Genomic DNA, 21,204 nt, shown 5'->3' on the forward strand with positions numbered 1-21,204 from the left:
TTTGAGAAATACTGGAAGCATTTAGTCAACTCTAACTCTGATTTTGAATTGTTTACATTTTTGTAAGGGGGTAAGAGGTCAAATTGGACTGATTTTCATATTAAATGAATGCAATTAGGCCTAGCTTTGAGTACTGTGTGTGTGTGTGTGTGTGTGTGTGTGTGTGTGTGTGTGTGTGTGTGTGTGTGTGTGTGTGTGTGTGTGTGTGTGTGTGTGTGTGTGTGTGTGTGTGTGTGTGTGTGTGTGTGTGTATTGTCATGCTAAAACTCAAAGGGGCTGCACTGGTGGGTATGGGGTCACAGCAGGTAGCGGGAATGTGGCACAACAAGTGGGGCTGTGTTTTATGCCGCCTTCTCTCCCTCCATCATCTTCCATCCCACCCCCTGGATCTGAGATCTGGTATTCAGCTGACTAACAATAGAAGACACTCTTTCACGCTTGAACAATACCCTCAGCACCACAACACACACACACACACACACACACACACACACACACACACACACACACACACACACACACACACACACACACACACACACACACACACACACACACACTCCATCTCCATCTCCATCCACCCCCTCCAAGTCCTTGGACTTAGTGTGCTTTAAACAACCCCCGTCACACAAACACCACCTCTCTGTCTTTCTCCTTCTAAAGGATACTGCCTGACAAGTGTGTGTGTGTGTGTGTGTGTGTGTGTGTGTGTGTGTGTGTGTGTGTGAGTGTGAGAGAGAGTGAGAGAGATAAATCGGAGGGTGTGGAGAAGCAAAGCAAGGAGGCGGGACTCTCAACCATTTATGTGTGATCAGTGGTACTCCTGAGTGTATTGACTGTACAGCATCAACAGAGGACGCAGATAGGAGGAGAGGCTAAATAATGAAAAGTCAGCCATGAGAAGCAGCGCTTTGTGTGGCTCTGACATTGAGCCAGGCTGTCTGGAGGAGAGGCAGAGGTGAACCTTTTGGAGGAGAAAAAAGGGACGTACGCAGCATCTTTGAGAAACCTGAAACAAACACAGACTCGGTGGCTGTTGCCATGGGGGGATCGCTCAGCCAAAACAGGAAGGGCTCCGTCAGCTCTCCTCGGAAGAAGAGCAGCATGTAAGATGAGATGCTTCATTGTTTGTGTGGACAAGTTCTTGATGGGGAAAAGGAAACTTGCACAGAGTGGGTGCACTTGAGAGTAGATCAATAGTGCCCTTTGGTACTTGTGTTGTCTTGTGTGTATGGACCATAGACTGTGTATAATGTATGAACTAAACACTTCTGTATCGGATAGTGGAAGCGGAAGTGTGAGATAAGGGGTTGAAGGGCAATGCTCACACCTTGATGCTTCCTTCAGAGCCAGGGCTTTCCCTGCTGGACTGAAAGCAAACCATCCCATCAGACTACTCTGCACACAACCTATCATGGCGTGCTATTTTGGTTATTCAAATCTAAGGAAATAGGGGGAAGAGGCAGAGTTTTACAGCTGGTGAGATTAGCAGAGAGGCTGATGTAATGAGTATCATGATCCTGAAATGAATGCCAAGCCAAATCTAAGTGTGTTCTTTTGTAGTGACAACTGTAGATGAGATAATGGTACAGCTGGTTATTAATTTTGCAGCGGTGACCTTAATTCTAAAGTGGTGTTTTAATCATACTAGTGGTTATTTCTGTCTGTGCGGACATGCTGTATGAAAAGTGCTTTATGAACTGCAGCTGACTGGAGCCTTTCATCTTGTCAAAATGAAGATGCTGTTGCTGAGGCATTTGTCAGAGCTTAAAAGCACTTTACCGCCATGCTCCATCTTCTTTTCCTTTAATCTTTTGTAGTAGAGACTGAGTCCTTTCACTTGTCCCCCTCAGCTGATCCCAGTGATGCTTTATATTTTTAAAGCTTCTCTAAGCCCCTTGTAGCGGAACACCTTCTCTCGTAAATTCAGAGGCAAATTTCAGCCGGCCTATTGTTAAATGTCTCTGTGTTCACTCAGTGATTCAAGTCATGAGAACATTGGTTGTAAACATCATAAGCAGTGCCGCCGTGTACTGAAGCAGATTTTGTTTTGGATACGGCAGGAAATCACAGCCAGTGACAATAAGGCAAGGATGTCAGAGATCACAAAGCAATGATCGTTGTTATTTTAGTGTTTTTTTAAATCTCCCTGATCACCAAAGCATACTGTAATCTTCTGGATCTGTGTTATTATTAGGGCCGATGGGGGTTGGGGTCCTTCTTGTGGGAAAATCGGGAAGCTAACCAGTGCCGTGGGAACTCAGTTTTCTAATTTTAGTTGCCTTAATCATCCGTTTTTAGGTCCTAACTGGAGCAGTCTTTGATGTACAGTAGACTTCCTGTTCTCCCAAACCCAGACCGTCCCTCATTTGGGAAGAGCTGACTTGAATTTGGAGCTCATTTATTCCTGCAATGTAATGAATTCAGGCCAGTGTAGGCTGAACAACTTTGATGATCTTCTGAGAGACACAGTCATTATGAATACATGAAGACGCAAACTGTGAAGATGTACACTTTAATAATGCATAAGCCTATGCTGACTAGGCGTGCCAGCATGAAAGTGAAACTCATGGCACAATAATGTTTACATTAATAGGTAAAACCCCTAAATTGAACCAAATTCTTATATATTCTGTAGATATACCACTGTGCATTTTAAAGGGACTCATTACTAAAATATGAAGAGCTCATTCTCACGAGACAACACAATGTACCCACAGATGAAAACATTGTTCTTATTAGTAACTATTTCTGCAGCTACAACCCCTTAAGTAATACACATTATACCTCTTGAAGGGATTTAAATGTAGTTTAAATGGATTTGGCAGTCATAAAAAAGCAACGGAAACATCATAAAGTAAAACAGTAAGGGGTGTGTTACCTCCCGGCCGTGTGCGTGCATGTGTGCACATTGTTCATGCACTTTTTGTCTGGGAATTGTGTGCTCTTGTGTGTCTGTTGTAGTCGGGAACAATGGCTCAGTTGGTGCCTGTACGTGACTCTTCTGGGGAAAACCCCTCCTCTCTCTTTTTCCCTTGTTCCCTCATTCTTTCTCCTCTTTTGTTTCATCATGCCTCCATCAGTTTAGATATTCCTGTGTAATGTAGCACGGTGAGTGCATCGACCTCATTCAGTCTCACTCTGTTCACCCCATGATAGTTTTCTGCTCTGATTGCAGCTAATTGGGTCTTCCTTATTAAAATTTCCAAGATACCAAAGATGTAAAAACAGTAGAATATTAGATACTTTAAAGCATCTCTCTGTCAAATTTCTACTCAATTCTGAATGAAATTATAGAACAAGCAAAAGATATAAAGTGAATATCATCAGCACCGTGCTACTTTCTCTCTCTCTGTGTGATACGCATGTTTTCCTGTAATACACTAGTGACCATTTCCCAAACGGTTGCAATGATGAAACCAGAGATCCTGACAACTCCCAGAGGTGACGTCAGACCAGTTTTATGTCTCCCTTTCTTTCTCACTCACGGCTATTCTTCCTTCATTTCCTTGTGTCTTCTCTGCTCTTTCATCCTGACATTGAGTCCCTGAAGGGGTGGATGATTTCAATGCTGCTGCTGTTTTGTTATTTTATGGTATTTATATAAGAAAACCGGATGATAGTCCACTCATGACCAATAGATGGAGCCAAATCACTAAACAAGCCATCAAGTATGACCCAGCAGTATTATTGTAGAGTCGTGGTGACTCATTACACGGACAAATAGGCAGAATGATAGACATACAGATAGACTGTCAGCAAGTTTGTCCATCCCAGGAGCGACATACTTATGAACGCATTGCATACAGTTCACATGTGGTCACACATAGATATTCCTGCTGCCCTTACTTGTATCCCTTACATGCACAGATGTACAGAGAGCCACATATTTATACATGGCGGACTGCTTGGTCTCAGCAGTGCATGAACATTATCCACCACAACTTCTTTTTACTATAAATAACCTGTGTGTCTCTTTCTATTGAAACCAAACAATAATGTCACAGTTGACTCAACCTCAAATCTTCTGTAGATGCTTTTGAGCTTGTACTCTGTACTGAATGCAAAATGAAAGAAGCCACTATGGACTATTTTATTGTTAGTTAGTTTATTCCTCAAGGTAACTATGGTACCAAATTTACGAAAAACCCTCATCTTGCAGGTTGTCTCTTAGTCAAGGCTGAGCATGAGAAAAATAAACGTAATCTTACACATCTTTCCAATCTACGGCCCGGGGGCCAAATGCCATTTTGAATCGGCCCTCTGCAAATTCTAAAAGTATAATGCAATATGGCCCACAAATTAAACTTCTGCTTGTCTTATATTTGAGTTCTCAAATATATATGTTAACATATATTAATGAGCCCAATTTTCTAATAAATTTAGTAATTTAAAATGTAAAACATTTTCTAACAAATCTTGTTGATAAAAAATCCCCAATAACTTATTTCTATAACGAGCTTGAAATTGAACCTTCATATTTACTCTTATTATCAGCAATCTGACACTTCTGTTTTAAGGAATGAGCTGCCAACAAAATAAATGAACCCCTAAAGACGGATGGGATGTAGGCAGTTATTTTCTGAAAGCGTTTTCAAGTATCGCGCATTATTCACCTACATTTGATTTGTTTTGCTAACTTATAACTTAACTTTTGAGACAATATTCACCTCTATAAGGGGCCCAGCTCTCCGTATATTTTTCTGAATGTGACCCTCTGTGAAAAAAGTTTGCACACCCCTGCTTTAAATGCTCAAAAACATATTCGACACAGGCAGAAATACCTCAAGATATGTAGAATATAGAGAGAAGAAAGCTGTTGTTTGTTTTGACGACATCTCTAACAACCTCTGTAGCTGGGGTAGTTATGCTAACTTACCAGCTGTTTGAGTACATGACCAGGAGGCAATATAAACCCCGACCCTGACATGTTTATTATGCTGTTTGCCATGTGTGCCGTGTAAATGTTGATCAAAGTAAATATATTTAAAGGCCTTGCTTTGACATTTCTTTTAATGCAACTTGTAATTTAAAAAACAGGGTTAGTGCCCAAGTCTCATATTAAAAAGAATGAAAGCTGCAATTATGCTGCATTAAGACAACGTTGGACACAACACACTGACAACTCTATTATCCGTAGCAGTACTGGGTATACTAATCTATAATTTATCTTCAGGATTGGGCTACTGTGAGGACGTTAAAAATCAAAATGGCTCGAAACATGCAGAGTTATCCACAAAAATCCACCCATTATAGGCCATCATTTTTATAGACACGTTTTCCTGACAGTGGCGCTAGAGGAAAGACCAGGGATCTGCTAGTCTCAAAATAACCACAGAAAATGTAATGCAGACCCAATTATTTTGAAGATACCCTGCTGGCAACCACATTCATTGTCTGGGGAACTGTTGACCTGATGGTGGAGCTGTATGAAATGTAAGATTGGTGACCTTCCATCAACATCGATGGGAATTGAGGGTGGAGATAAACAGCGTGCGAAAGTTGAGAAGCTTCTGTAATTCCCCCTCTGTGTGTACATACTGCACACACACACAGCTATCACGTGCTTTATAACATCACCTCTGTTGTGGCTGACAGGCATGTTTATCATAGCTGATGTATTCTTAGCTCATAACCACACATGCTGCTATCAGTCAAAACCTAATTGATGATTAAGGATGGGCATTCTTGCTGGATGGGGGTTTGGTTGGTGTGTGTGTGTGTGTGTGTGTGTGTGTGTGTGGTGTTATATGTCTAACACTGGGCTGAAATGGCAGCTCTTCATATGGTTGTATGTGTGGGTTTGCCACTGTCTCACTGTGTGCTATTTGTGGTTTCAAGGTATTACATAAGAGCTGATTCTTCCCCTTCCCTCTGTTTTCCTTTTTCTCTGTCCTTGTCTCTGCCAGGGAAAGAATCAAAGATATACTCTGTCCACTTCTGCTTGTTGTCTCTGTCTGTACTGCAGAGAAAAGTGTGTTTTCTGTGTGGCATTGCATGTCCAAAGGCACAACTCGACGTTGTTGCAGAGAACAGCTACAACAACATAGGGTGTCTCTTTATGCTCGAGGGGGTTTGTTAGCTTTCTCTGTCCAAAGCAAGACAGACAGGTTTGTCCTCTTGGCCTTACTTACTGACAGATAGGGCGACAAAGAAGAGAAAGGACACAATGTCAGGAATGTTTACGAAAAACAGGAGAGCATTTCAGGTTGCGGCCCTGTCCAAAACCTCACTTTAAATTGGTATCCCTTTTATCTCTGCGTCTCTCACTTTTAATTAATGCTGTTTTCCATCTGGCGTGCCTCTAATTTGCTCCTCTTTTCAGTACAGCTATCACAGAGCATCTTTATCTGTGTTCAGCAGTGTGTGACATTATTTTTGAGTGGACACGTATTCATCTGCCTGTCTCTGTGGACCAGCTCAGTGTCGTCTGTGACAGAGCTTCTGCCTGTTTTACTCCCTTCGTTTTTTCCGCATCTGAACAGTTTACAGCAGGAAGGAAGCTTAAAAGTGCAAATAAAAAACAACATCCTTGCTGCTTTCCTTTTCTATCCCTGTTCAGCTTTTTCACAGTGGCTGAATCATCCTCCCTTTATTAGATTAGTCATGGTCCATGTTTTACGAAAGAACTCATCTGATCTGGCCTAGATGTGTGTGTGTGGTGTGTGTGTGTGGGGGGGGAAAGAGAGAGAGATGTTACATGTGAAAGCCTTGGTTATGTAAGCCCTCCCTGAACAGCCTCAGAAGCACATGTGTGGGTCAAAGTGTGTGAGCAGCGATGAGAGATTTAATCCAAATGACTTTCCTGTCAGTCGCTGTTGAATCTAGGTTTGCTGTATTGATTCCTCTGCTGTCTGAACTGGATGTTTTCAGGGAACAATAGATCCTCTGTGGGTTCGGTCACAGTTGTACCTTTTAAGTATTTATGCAAAGCACATTCTGAGTCGTTATTCAAAGTATCTTTGAATCTCTGTAGCTGTTTTCCCCCCTTTGTTCATCCAGAGAAACAGTCATTAGTTTTTCTGCAAATATTTGTGTCACAATGACAAAGATGCATGGTCTCTGCTGAGCACTGCCAAGTAAACAAACCATTAACAACTCGCATTACCTTTCAAACCCTTTGTGGTCCTCCACGTCAGCAAGCTTGGTTTGGGCTTATATTGTTTAAGGGAATTAGAGAGGGTGTACTTTCTGTGAGCTGGGCTTTGTTTGAGAGGTTGGATATGACACTGTTATGAGTTTCTGATACACTATGAGTTTATATTCAGTCAAAATCCATCTCCTTTCATCTTTTCAAACATAAAGTGAACCCTATATTTGGCTGGTTACTTGCTAAAGCTAATATTTTGGTCAATAAAATAAAATAAAATTGTGAAAAACCTTAGTCTCCCAAGATGATGTCTCAAAATGATTGTTCATTTATTCAGTTCATGAGATGAAAAACTGAGAAAAAGCAGGAAATCTCCACATTTAAGAGGCTAGAAACTGCATATTCTGCCATTTTTGCATGAAAAATAACCTACAAGAATACTAAAGTAGTTTGTCATTCTTTTTCTTTCAGTCGATTAGTTGCTCTACTTTTCATCTCCTCTTCGATAAAGACATAAACGTCTGGCAGTCTGTTTGTCCTGGAGTAGCCAGACGCTGCTTTGCCTCTTAAAACAGGAAGCATTGCCTCTCCCCCCCCCCCCCTCCCCCACAATTGGCAAACCCTCAAAGAAACGAGCAGAGGGGGAGGCAAACTCCTGAGAGTGAGAGAGAGCGAGTTATAGCAAACACACAGGAGCAGGGCGAGCCGATGTCTGTCAACCAGCTGATCGTCCACCCAGACAGAGAGGGAGAGGGGAGGGGAGAGAGAGAGAGGAGTGACTACTGATGCTCCAGTAATCTGCACCGTGTGAGTCAGTGCTGTGGGGAGCAAAACAGAAACAGCAGCAGCAGCGTGAGACACGTTCCTCTCTCGCGATCGTCAACAACACAGAAGAGCAGGATGAGAACACTCAGCCGCGACACATAGGAGGAAGTGAGCGAGAAAACAGAGCAGCTGACAGTACAGGGGGAACACAGAGGACTGTGGAAGATCACCTGGTTGACAACCGTGACAATCTACCCAGAAGAAGAGGAAGCTTACTATTTAGTCTCGGAGGTAGCAGCAGGTTTTGGACCTGACGTGGTGCAGGGATGTCCTGGTTGTCTCCGGTCCAGTGGGCCAAATGGACATGGTCAGCAGTGACTGGAGTAGCAGGAGAAGAGGGGCAACCCACATCCAAGGATGGAGAGGAGGACAAGTAAGAGGGCTAGGCCAAAATGTTTTTGTGTGTGTGTGTGTGAAGGAGAAAGAGAAACAGAGAATAAGAGAGAGAGGGAGGGAGAGGAGAGAGTTGGTTTGTAGTTAGGTTTCAGTTAAAGAAATAACAAAGAGAGCATCTGGAACGGAAAGAGTCATTCTTTGTATTTGCCTCAGATTAAAAAGCAATAGGTTTATCTTGTGTTTGTGTGATGCAGAAACCCCTGAGTCACACTGACAGGTGGTGGATAATACACACAAAGAGAGCAACACACACACACACACACAGACTGTTGTTGTGGTATAATCCTGATTCCTTCCTATGCTGTGGCTGGCTCAAACTGTCACTGGCTAAAAACAGACGACTAAAATACTCACTTACGAGTCTCTGCTCTGTGCGCTCCATCCGGTTTCTTTATGAGGCACCAAATGCTAAGGATATGACTATGTAGGCTGGTTTTTGTGTGCGTATGTGTGTGAGTTTGCCTGTGTGTGTGGCAGTCGGGGAACAGTTGCTGAAAGTTGGGGGAAGGGGAGAGAAAAAGCCACAGTTTCCAAAGCTTTTGATTTGGTTTCTCTCCTTTTCTAGTTTCTAAGTAACCATCCAAGATTGCAGCCGCTGGGGCCATCATTGGGGCCATCACTGGGATGTGATTCAATGTGTGTGTCTGCAGGGTGGGGGGTTGGTTATGTATATTAGGATTAACTCTGGCTCCAGAGTGTGTGAATGTGTGAACTGGTATCAGAAAGATGGAGTGTGTCTGGGTTTTGGCACTGAGAGCTTTGTTCCTTCTGGGGCTGTTTTTCATTAAAGGGCCGACGTTTTGATGTGTTCAAGTAGCTAAGTACGGGTACACACACACACACACACACACACACACACACACACACACATAAACTCTCACTCTCCCTGTCTCTCCTTTCCTTTTTGTCTCTCCGCAGTTTGGAAATAAATTTGGGCTGGGTGGCTAGGCAGCTGACACAGCAGACCAAAGGACTCTGTGATTGTGTGTGTGTGTGTGTGTGTGTCTAGTGGGACACAGTGTGTCCTTATTGAGGGACAAAGGATGCAGGTGGCCTTCTAGAACTTCGCTTCCTCCTCTCTCCCTTCCTCCGACTTCCTTTAAAATTAAATCCTTGTTTATTTCGAGCTTCTTTGAAACCTGAAATCTATTGTTTTTGTGTCACTCAAGGAAAACAGGAGATTGACATTAGAAAGACAATGTTTTTTGGTTAGATATAATCTCACACGCACAAACAATCCTCTTTTATTATTGTATATAACTGATCATCATTGTCAATGCCTCATTGTCCTCAAAGACAGTGGCCTGCTGTTCTTATAGCTTTAAGGCAATGTGACGTGTTGTTATCACATGCTCTAAGTCACTTCTTGAGATAAGTTCATCATGTTTTTATGGATCAGATTGGTTGGTTCCAGCACAATTTAAACTGGAGTCTTCATATATAGTCCCAGATTATTTCCCAGCACTCTCTCCTGCCGTCACTTAAAATATTTCTGTCTCTAGCTTTCCATTATTGTGACAGATGTTTTTTTTTCCGTTCTCTTTCTCTCCACAGTTCAGACTCAGAGGGGACTTTTGGGACGCCAGACGCAGAGTCTCCTGGTGTTGTGAAGCACCTGAGCCAACTGGACAACTCCAACCACACAGGTGAGACGACCCAGGGCTCTTATACGGGTCAACCTCTGTGACACCTGGACTATAACTTCAGATATTCTCTGGTAGGGGTGGCTAGCAAGCTTTTAGGGTTTTTGTATTAAGAAAAAAACATCATTAAAGCTAGAGACGTAGGGCGCCGACATTGAAAATAACCAAAACTCAAGCAAAGGGAACTCAAATTTCTAAGGAGCAATGTAAGGAAAGTTGAATTATTACATAACACAGTAACATCTAAATTAATCAGCCTATAATTCTTTAATGTTTCAGTTCAAGCATTTTCAATATCAATTCATATGATCTCAAGGTTTGATTAAAAAAAATATTGTATTCCCAAGGTTAAAAATACACAAAGGCCCTTTTTCAAAATGTTCAAATGGCATTAGGGACAGCACGACTGATGCTTTGGTAGCTTAGGAACAAAAATGCTACTGTGGAAACAAAGCCTGCTGAATTTAAAATGAGCATTAGCGGTAATTATTACTACTTATTAGTTCAATACCTTTTTGCACATGGACAGAAAATCATCACCAGGTTGGAAGTGATTTCTTGCCTCAGCCTCTTAATGTCTTTCTGTCATGGCAAGAAAGCTTTTATGCGCAAATTACAAACAAAAATATGTTCCTTACTTTCCAACACTCAAACCCTACGGTGGTGTCGTACAAACCTGATGATGTAGATAGTGTAACTAGTTTTTGAGTTGCTTGGCATAAACATTCAGGTAAGGTTTTTTGTGTAAACTGCAAAAATTGCAAAAATGTAGAGACTAAGTGGCGCTTACGCAATGTGCAACGTTCATTTTTTGTCACTATGTGGTTCCTTGTTTATGTTTGCAACATAACTGCTTTTGCTGATCAGAAAGATCTCTTCATCCAGATATTGTTTATGAAAAATAAAGGTAACTAAGCCTTTAACCGGTTTCCACACACTGATAAATCGGCTGATAAATGGGAAGTAGATGGATCCAGTTTGCTCAAAGCTACTGTCTAATCCCCCTCTTCACCCTCCCCTCCCACTGCCCTGCTTTCACCCACACAAAACAAGTAGCACACATCACCATGGTAATAGATATCTGGATCGTCAGTGCAAAAAGCTATATATATTACATTTACTGAATGTGTTTCTCCTCCTCCATCACTTATCCTTAAAGTGATTTTAACATGAAGGGTACATGTATCAGAATTAAATCAGTCTGCATGTTTAGGATGGATCAGCTGGTTGATATACGGCATGTTTTGACTGAGCACATGGGACGCTGTGCTAGATAACAGAGAGATTAATGTGTTCATTATTAAGTCTAGTTCGCAGACAATAATAGTCCCCCTTTCATGCTCTGAACAAAGTCTGGGGTTGGATTCATAAATAAAAGATTGACTTGAGAAAGTGATATTCTCGTTGACTTTAATTAGACTCTAACATCTCAGCGGGGAATTACCGTTGATTCATGACCAACCACAGGATACAATCAAACTGTATGTACTGTAGCTCCAGGGTGCAGCTGAAACCCTAGACAGCCATTTGACTACTTATACTGCCTCTCTCTTACTTCCCTCTCCCTCTTTTTCCTCTTTTTCACAGAGTTATGAAACTGCACTAAAGCCTGATGTTGTCTTTGTTGCTAGGCCACTTGGTGCTGTGTACTCTGCAGGACTGGGTGTGGTTCCATATTTGACCCTCTCTGAAGGGTGTGTGTGTCTGAAAGTACCCAGATTTTGAGCAGAAGCTTACATAAACGTGCAATATTGAATGTATGATGTAATAGGCCACAGTCATGACGCCCTTGGTCTTGACAAACGATGTGAGAAGCTGTTAGCCATCAGAGGAGGACCACAATAACTTCATTCAAGTTGTTTGCCACTTGAGGGAGAAACACAGGAGAATATAGGGGAGTTATTTCCGTTGTATTATTGTGTGTACTTCGGTGAGTTTTTACAGTGCGAATGGGAGTATCTTTCAGTAACAGAGAGTCCTGTGTTTCAGCAGCAGTGTGACTCAACAGAGACCAGCCTGCTGCTGTGGTCGTTAGCTAACTGTTAACGGGTTGTGTGAGGAGCTCACAGGATGTGAAGCGCTCTGAGAGGAAGTCAGCAGCCATACTAAATGTTCTAACAGGAGAACGAGAAGCCATCATTTCAAGATGAAATACCCTGATGAAAGATACCATCATTAGGCAGCCACCGGAGGGAGAAAGTATGTTAGAGTATGTCCTTCTACCTTACTGACAACAGTTTCTCAGTAGCAATTAGTTTCAATGGTTCCTCCTATAGCTCTTTAGTTTGGTGTTGCCCTAAACTTATAACTTACGTTGTTGACCTTTGGTGTTAACATCTGTGAACAACTTTAAAAAAAAACTGAAATCAGAATCAGAATAGGTTTTGTTGCCAAGTAGGTTTACACATATGAGGAATTTGCTTTGGTATATGTGGTGCATTCAAATACATGGAAAGAAGAATACATAGCAAAGCAAATAAATAAAAAGAGGAAAGCTATTAAAGAAATTATTTAGAGAGTATCATAACAAATCAACAATATTTACACATGACAAATATGATACACTGTATTTAAAGTGGAGAGCTTTGCTGATTTAAAAGAGGTACCTCAGGATTTACAAAGACCCATGTGTTTAAACTTGTCAGAATTCACCTTCGATCATTGATGATGTTTTTGACTTCTTTTCCCTCTCAAGTCTGTATTATATGTCTGTTGCCATACTCCCTTATTATGTTTTATTATTATGCCAGAGTTTAAATCATGTTCATTTCTTGTTATTTCTATTCATACATGTTGATTCTTATGATTCTACTTTGTATTATTTTATATTTATCCCTGTGTATATTCCCATGTGTAATATGTGTTTCTGTCTTATTCTGTTGCTGCTTTGGCACCTGAATTATTTCTATGGGGGTCAATAAAGATCCATCTTATCTTATATTTATTTTGAGAGGCCCCTCTATAAACTGTATGTAAACTAGTGACATACTGACCTACTTTTTTTTTCTCTTCTCACAGTTACAAACCACTTTTTGGACAACAACTCCAACCAGGGGATCGGCCCAGTTTCATCCCCGGATGTTGATTCGCTGAACAACCTCAGCAGCTCCACACCCAACAACAACCGCAGCTTTGGTTTGGACCAGAACCTCAACCTGACCCTTAGCAACAAACCCAACCCTGGAGGGGTCCATCTCCCCCAGCCTCAAGCCCTCCGGCCCCCATCACTGTCCGTCTTCTCCCCGCTAAACAAACCCGATCCTTCGGAGGTTGACGACGCGGCTCCGGCAGTGTCTGACCCAAACTCCATCCCCGGTCATGACATTTGCGTGGACCCTGATTTGCTTAACGGCAACATGAACTCCAACACAAATCCGACCTGCGAGACCAACGGCACAGTCAACACGTGAGTAGAAGACATAATAAAAAACACACAAAGGTCTCTTCAGTGAGTGTGTGGCTGAAACTGACTCACTGATTTTCAGGCTGAACAAACAGTGCTCTCTCTTTTATGGCCGTTGTAGGGAACAGTGATGAATGCTCCTATTGTTCACGCTGAACCTGAAGTGATTGAAGTGTTCCCATTTTATCTTGGCATCTGTGTCTCTCCTGCCCATCCAATCATTCCTCACCACCGTTATTATAGTTTTTATTATTGCTTCTAGTTATGTTTTCATTTGAGGATTTCAGTTCCCTTTTTTTTACACTTTTTTTTCAGTTTTCAGAAGGACTTGCTTTTATTATTCCACAAAAAAAGTTTGAGGCAGTTTTTAAGTGTATTTTTTATATTTTGTGTTTTCTGAGATGTTCTCTGAATTTGAATGATGAGTGTCTCACGACGCCCTCTGGTGGTGCTTTCCTGTTCCTGCAAATCAAAAATCCTGATCACATTTCTATTTATTCTTTTTCTCTTTTTTTCTTCTTCTAATGTCTCTCATTTGAGTTCACCATTGTGCACAACTATAATCAGATTTTATAATAGTACTTATTTCAAATCAATGTGCTTTGAGATTCCAATGAGGTTTTGATCATATTTAGTAAGGCTGAGGAAATGGCTTGTTTGACATTAGAAACAATACTTGTATAGGAACAGGGTGATGGAATTGCATATGTAGTGGATTACATCTTAAAAGCCAATATATTGTTTATACAGTCTTATTTATTGACATTATTTACAGTCAGGTCATCCTTTATAGGAGTGTTTGCCTGCACTCATTTCGTGCTGAGCAGCTGAAAGTATTACAGATATTCATCTTGAACAATAAGTCCAGGATTTTGCTCACATAATATTGGAACAAAACAAAACCAACTTCCATTGAAGATATTAAGGGTCAAAGCCCGGGAAATACTTACTTTTATCATACGTTGGTTACGTTGAGTCACCTGGCTAGTTGTTAGTCTTTTATTTAGTGAACTATAATAACCCTGAACTCACCTTCTGTTTAACCTAACCCCTTTCCCGTCCTCTCCTTTGTCTTTCCTTCCTTTTCCTTCAAAACGTTTCATTCTGTTTCCCTTCGCTCTGTGTGGCATCAGGACTGCTGAGCAAGTCCATTTCCTCTGTGTTCTGTTGTAAGTACTGAGTAACTGTGTGTGCAGAGGTGTGTGTGTTCTTGCTGTTCTTAATACAAGTCCACTGCCAGGCTTGCTTCACGAGCTGATGTGGAAACAACCTGACCTAAATTTTAGGCAGGAGTAGAATTAGAAAAGTAGAAGCGGAAATCCTGTAATTCCCGCTACCGCTCTGAACAAAGGTTCTTGCTCTTATTTTAATCTGGCAACAACCTCTCTCATTGATCTGCTTTTATTTCTGCGTAATTCAGCACTTTAAGCAGAGCATGCGAGCTCAGCGCACACTCACAGCAGAGCAATGAGGCCTGGCTGTGAGGCTTTCAGTCTCCTGCTTCCTCGTCTCGTCCTCACACCCGCCCACATGTACACACTGGCAGATTTATCATCAGGTTAGTGTTGACACTCAGGTTGTTTTTGACCTTCATTCTCAGGAACTCCTGTAAAGTAAAGCAGTGCCAGCCAATGCAAAAGGAATACAGCGGACAGGTAAGAACTGTCTGCTGCTCATCTCACTCACATGGTCATATGAGCATCAGGAGCACTTCATGTATTCAGTGTGGTTTATGTTTGCAGGTGATAAAGGATGACCACCATGGAGGCCACGCCACAGACGAGGAGAAGCTGGCGATCAGCGTCAAACCAGACAAGGACCAAAGCAGTGAGTCACCAGATCAATGAACATCGATTTGTATGATGTGTGCCCCAATCACAGGGCACACGGATACAATATAGAGTCAGATAGCAGTGACGGACTCCATTGTACAGGAAGTTGAAGTTTAGACAGCATTCTTCACTCGATCAATACCGGACGGGAAGAAGGTCATCTCTGCTTATCTGTTACAAACGCACTCGTCGTTCAATCGATAGCGTCACATGTCATTGTGCACTGAAACCTGTAACAAACATCAGTGCAGGTGTTAGAGCAACAGCTCACAGTGCTTGCTGTGTGATTGTATGATCGTGCACAGGTGACACATCTTTAGGTACCATCTGTTACGGATGTTGTAGGGCATGACTTGCAGTAGCCTGTGGTTTTATTGTTTCTAAAGGTATCATGTTCTTCTTTTACAGTGAACAGGCAGTTCTCAAAGCGAGTTTGATGGAGCGCATTGATAACATTCAGAAACAATATTTTGAGTAGACATTTAGGCTCCGTCATACTAAAATATAAAATATATACAAATATAAAATATGCTCATGAGTACATTCCTCTTCCTATTTTTATCCTATGTAAGTCCATTTGAATCCTTTTCTGCAATTCTTATGTGAACATGTGGTTATCCTCCTTGTAAGAGACACATTGAGAAAGGTTGTAATATTTATGTGCTGCCACCTGCTGGTCATTAGGATGAACTATATTATAAAACGTGGCGCACTGTCCAGATACTAATTCGTATTGCTTTCTTCCAGCTCAAGAATGCCATGTGACATCAAAGCCAGAGGACTCAGACTGCTGCTCTGTGGTGAGCAAACACCGCCATCAATAATTCATGTTTTTATCCTGCATCTGCTCCGTCAGGCACATGTAGAATACTGTGTGTGTATATATATATTATATATAGATTATCATATTGGTCTCATGCATGTGATATTTTATTTATGTAACTTATGTAAAAACTAAAAGCAATGAGATGCCACCAGTGACCATTAGATGGGAGTAAAGCACTCTTGTTATTTAGAGTTAACTGTTACCATCCCTTAGAGCAGGGATTCCCAAAGTGTGGTGCTGCCACCAGGGGGTGCGCGAGATGAAACATGTAATGGTGGTCTGGTGTAAAAATATTACACAGTGTTGTTTTTTAAGTGGGATTTTTCCATAGGCTACAATAAAAAACAGGAACAATAAACATTTCCTTTGTAATCCCTTTTATTTTCAATCAAAAAACTATAATTTATTGGTTTTTGATAGAAACTTCTTCTACGTTTCACTGTAGCCTAGGATACAAAGTTTTTTATATAAGCTTTGTTGCGTTTTTTTGCGTTTTTTGGGGGGGTGCGTCAACCCGGTTGGGACGTAGAAGGGGGTGCACCGCAAAAAAAGTTTGGGTATAAAATATAATAGACCGCCCAGTTTTGTGTTTAGAGGCACCTGCATTATTATCTTAAGCTGCAGTTTGATTGTCTGTTTGATAAGATGGCCGCACGGTGCTGTACAACAGCAGGAGGATCTTAATGTCTGCCATGATTTTCATCTACTAAACTGACAGGTGGATTAAGATTGTCATTTATGAGATTAGAATATGGCTGTCATAATCCAAGGAAGTAAAAAAAACAAGACAGGAGAGAGACAGTAAAGAGAAGAAGGAAGGATTGAGATGTTTAAGGAAGCTGATTGAAAGGCAAAGGGTCAGGGTAAACAATGATAATGTAAGAAATTTGAGAGAATGACGAAATAGTGCAGCCTCAAAATGCTAAGACGTACTTATAGATAAGGGATTTCATTTCATTTGTGAGCACCTACAGCATAATTTGTTTCCAAATAATAAGAGACAACATTTTAAGCAAAAATAAAACCTTAAAAATCTATGAATTATCGAATCTATGCTACTTTTTGTTTTTGTCCTGAAAACGTTGAGCATTTTAAAAAAGAGTTTAGTTGGGTTGACCCTTTAGACTTCTGGATGTGCAATTAAACAGATTTCCTTCTACCTTCCTTCAACAGTTCGAGGACCCATGCAAGCTGAAGAACAAAGCAGAGGGAGGTGAAATGAAGAAAACAGGAAGTCAGGTCCTGGATTCCATCTGCATCAGTGAGGCAGAAAAACAGGCCGTTCTCACCCTCATCAGAGAAGAGGTACACACTGTTTTCACACTCGTCAAATATGTCATCAGCCTGTTTGTTTTTCCCTGAATGGATCGTCTAAGTGTTTTCCTCAAATGCACACTTACCTTATCTCCTTTCAGATCATCACTAAAGAGGCAGTGGCAAACGACTGGAAGAAAAAGTACGAGGACAGCAAACAAGAAGTCAGCGAGATGAGGTGAGGAAACATTTGAGGCATGATTTTTACTCCGCCATCCCTGACTGACTTGTGATTGACGTTAAAAATCTGTTAAAATGGTAATTAACAACTCATGTGTTTTGTTTCTACAGGAAGATTGTTGCAGAATACGAGAAGACAATTGCTCAGATGATTGGTGAGTAGAAATGTCAGAAAACAGACCCTCTTTTTTCCATACAACCGTAAATGTATCTGTCTTTGTAATGATCCAGTGCCACAGAGTGTCCTTGAGTCTTGTCCTGTGATTGTCAGACATGGTACCATTATTCCACATTGTTTCAACGCAGGAGAGACAAATCTGCAACTACAATGCAAACATTTCATGTATTTTCTCTTTATTTTGATGCTAATTTGTCACTCAACAAGAACAACTTCTTCTTTGCTCTTCACAGAGGAAGAGCAGCGCAGCACGCAGATTTCCCAGAAGACTTTGCAGGCTGTGACGGCGGAGAAAGAGTCTGCCATGGCTGACCTGAACTCCGTGGAGCGCTCTCTCTCTGACGTGTTTCGGCGATATGAAAATTTGAAGAGCACCCTGGAGGGCTTTAAGAAAGTAAGTCATAGAACTAGTTCATGTCCGGATAAGTGGAAGGGGGTTCAGTCGGTTTCAGCTGATAGTAGTATATATTGGAGGGCTGTAAGAGGCTTATGCACAGAACAAGGATTGAAAGTATTCTGGGATTTGAAGCAGTTGTTCAGCAGCAGAGGTTTACATTTACTGTAAGAGGACCTATTGTGCTTTTTGGGGTTTTCCTACTTCTGTAGTTTGTTATACAGGTTTTTCTGCATGTAATTACTCCGTCACAGTGGAAGTTTCCCTCCCACACACTGCCCCCCCATAAAACCATGTAAACATATCACAGTAGAGACACAATATACACATATGAGCCTGAATACAAGCCTAATATGTCCTTGTTGTTCTTCAACAACTAGAGCAGAATTCCCACAAATCTGAGGCTGGATTATAGCAGCAATAACACGTTGCTTGTTTGTTGTTCTCTTGTGCAGAATGAGGAGGTGCTGAAGAAATGTGCTCAGGAGTATCTGGCCAGAGTCAAGCAGGAGGAGCAGAGATACCAGACGCTCAAAGTCCATGCTGAGGAGAAACTAGACAAGTATGTATGGGATTAAAAGGAATCCTAATTCTCCTGTCAGGCCAGTTTTAACAAACAGTTATCAGGTTTGAGATGCTGTTAATTTACTTAATTTCACTCAAATCTCTCAGGGCCAATGAGGAGATCGCTCAGGTGCGTGGAAAGGCGAGCTCAGAGAACATGGCGATGACGGCTAGTTTGAGGAAGGAGCAGATGAAGAACGAGTCTCTGGAACAAGCTCTGCTGCAGAAGGTAACAGACGTCCTTTTCTTTGTACATATTTATTCTAGATGACATTACATTTAGCTGATGCTTTTATCTATCGCAACTTACGAAAAGTACAGTCAATCATGAGGAAACAAATTCAGAAGAGATAAAATGTGAGTTCATTAGCTTCAAATGAGTCGCACTACTCTAAGTGCTTGAATTGATTGCTCTTACTAATACACAACAAATATGTATATATATATTAACATAGTCATCCTTTGTTGCCATAGAATCAAGAGATGGACGAACTCACCAAGATCTGCGATGAGCTGATTGCCAAAATGGGAAGAATAGACTGAGTGAGTTCCTCCGATCCTCAGAGCGACGCCCTGTGCATGAAGAAGCACCTTTCATACCCTCTGCCAGCCCTGCCACACAGAGACTGCTCATGTACAGATGTCTAAAGTAACTTCCTGTAAACTACAATTGCACTACTTGTGACCCGAACCACGACTGTTCTGTACATGCTAATAATTGTTCTAGTAGGAACTGTGTTGTATGTATGTGGTCACGTTGTTTTGTTTGCCTGAAATGAGGCCATCTTGTGCTTTGCCCATCATGCCAGAGAGCAAAAACCTGCTTGTGATTCATTTTTAATTCCCAGCGGATTAACAGCTAAACTCCCAGCAACTCGTCGAGAAATCACGCAGGCGGGGTTGTTTAGAAGTCACAGTTTGGCATACAGTATATTTGATTAGGCTTTGACGAGGATTGATTTTTTTTATTATAGCAACAATCCATGAAATGTATATTTTGCTATAAACTCTGAAAGAGAAAAAGCTCAGGGGTATTGTGCGTGGCAGAATGAGTTCAGGTTCAAAGTCAGGCTGCACAAGTAATGGAGGAAAGGATTTATGATTATTTGAGGACATACAGAAGTCCTCGGAGGCCTTGGTTAGTTCAGGAGAGATACTGAATCCAGAACGAGTCTGCACAACATGTCAGTGAATCTAAAGCTGCAAATAAATCACAACGTTGGCTTTTCTTAGATTCTGGACCATTTAAATAGACAAAGAAGTATAATAATCTGACAGTAGCAGACCTACCGGTGATTGTATAAACAAAGAGGAACTTCATAATGAGTAAAACACTAAATCAACTCCACCACTGTACGCTAGCTATCCTGTGTTAGAAGTCCTCAAAAACTGGAAAATATTAAAACATGGAGACTATATTTTGATTAAAGATATTTTAAGCGATTATACGATTAGCAAGCGATGCAATATGTCACGATTCATCACTGTGTTTGATTGCCACTAATCACCTTTACCTCCTACCGTGAAGTGTGTGACAGCTTTGTAAGACGTTTAATCCGTTGCTTCTGCGTGATGAAGATGTGAGCGCTCATGCCTGTATTTACAGCTCTGCACAGGTTACTCAAGTCTGTTTCTTTGCATGATTATTTTAAGAGCTTTGTTTTTCACATAATGCAAATCGTTTTCTCAAATCACTGGTAAAACTAGTTGTGTAATCATGACTTAAAAGCGGTTTGACTGAGTGGTAAATGGGTTTCAAACACTCAGTTCTGTGGGTTCGATCACTATGGAAAACGTTGTAACGTCCGATACCCCAGACACAAACCCACTGATGTGCCACTGTTTATATTTGTGCAATTCTAATGTCATGTTACCTCTCAGCTGGTTTGTCAGAAAAATATTGTTTTGCTACTTTTGCTTCTTCCTTTAATTATTATTGTTTGTCATTGTAAATTAGGAAAGAGGATCTCACACTTGTGTTGATGCATTGACTAACAGTGTACATTTGCCTGAATAAACATAAATATAATTTGTTCTACGTCAAGCTATTCTGGTTTCTTTTCACTTCTGGTAATCTCAGTTTGTTGGTGTGGTTGGCACCAGAGTAAAGAAAAACATTTTGATCGTTCTTTTCATGTAACTTGATGAAGGATGGATACACCAATTATGTTTGACTCACACAGACGGCCATTGGCGGAGGTCTGCGCTCTCAAAGTTCTCTTCCTCTTAACCTGCTGCAAATATTACTGAATTGTTACTGTGTGTGTTATTATTTGTGTAAAGGCCTCAGCTAATGCCTTGTTGCAAAGTGTTTCCATCCTACACACATCCTTTAAAGACACACCCAAACACACTCATCCCATCTGAGGCTGTTATGTGAGTTAATAGTGGACCTTTGGCTTTATAATACTCCCAACACACACACACACACTGTCAGTCTCTAATAATAGTGTTGTAAAAAGTTTCTGTTTATAACACTGAACTGTAAGCGTGTCTCCCTGTTAAACCTCCCTTGGTTAAGTCCATTACTGCAGGCTGCTGGCTGTGCAGCATGAATGG

The 21,204-nt window shown here is 41.2% G+C and overlaps 1 protein-coding gene across 2 annotated transcripts; it reads left to right on the plus strand.

Annotated features, from left to right (window-relative positions):
- The first annotated feature begins 825 nt into the window (after positions 1 to 825).
- On the plus strand, positions 826 to 20,689 carry LOC134873662 (transforming acidic coiled-coil-containing protein 1-like). 2 transcript variants are annotated; one of them, XM_063897457.1, is made up of 13 exons: positions 826 to 1,106; positions 9,866 to 9,957; positions 12,973 to 13,360; positions 14,958 to 15,012; positions 15,100 to 15,184; positions 15,937 to 15,989; positions 17,189 to 17,320; positions 17,431 to 17,507; positions 17,621 to 17,664; positions 17,921 to 18,081; positions 18,537 to 18,643; positions 18,754 to 18,874; positions 19,120 to 20,689. In XM_063897457.1, the coding sequence occupies exons 1-13, from the start codon at positions 1,042 to 1,044 to the stop codon at positions 19,186 to 19,188; spliced, it is 1,449 nt and encodes a 482-aa protein (XP_063753527.1). In that variant the 5' UTR covers positions 826 to 1,041; the 3' UTR covers positions 19,189 to 20,689. The 2 variants fall into 2 exon arrangements, with proteins under 2 accessions (XP_063753527.1, XP_063753526.1); XM_063897456.1 differs by lacking the exon at positions 826 to 1,106 and adding an exon at positions 7,783 to 8,288.
- Positions 20,690 to 21,204: the final 515 nt, after the last annotated feature.

Source organism: Eleginops maclovinus, chromosome 12, assembly GCF_036324505.1.
Source record: "Eleginops maclovinus isolate JMC-PN-2008 ecotype Puerto Natales chromosome 12, JC_Emac_rtc_rv5, whole genome shotgun sequence".
NCBI classification, from domain to species: domain Eukaryota; kingdom Metazoa; phylum Chordata; class Actinopteri; order Perciformes; family Eleginopidae; genus Eleginops; species Eleginops maclovinus.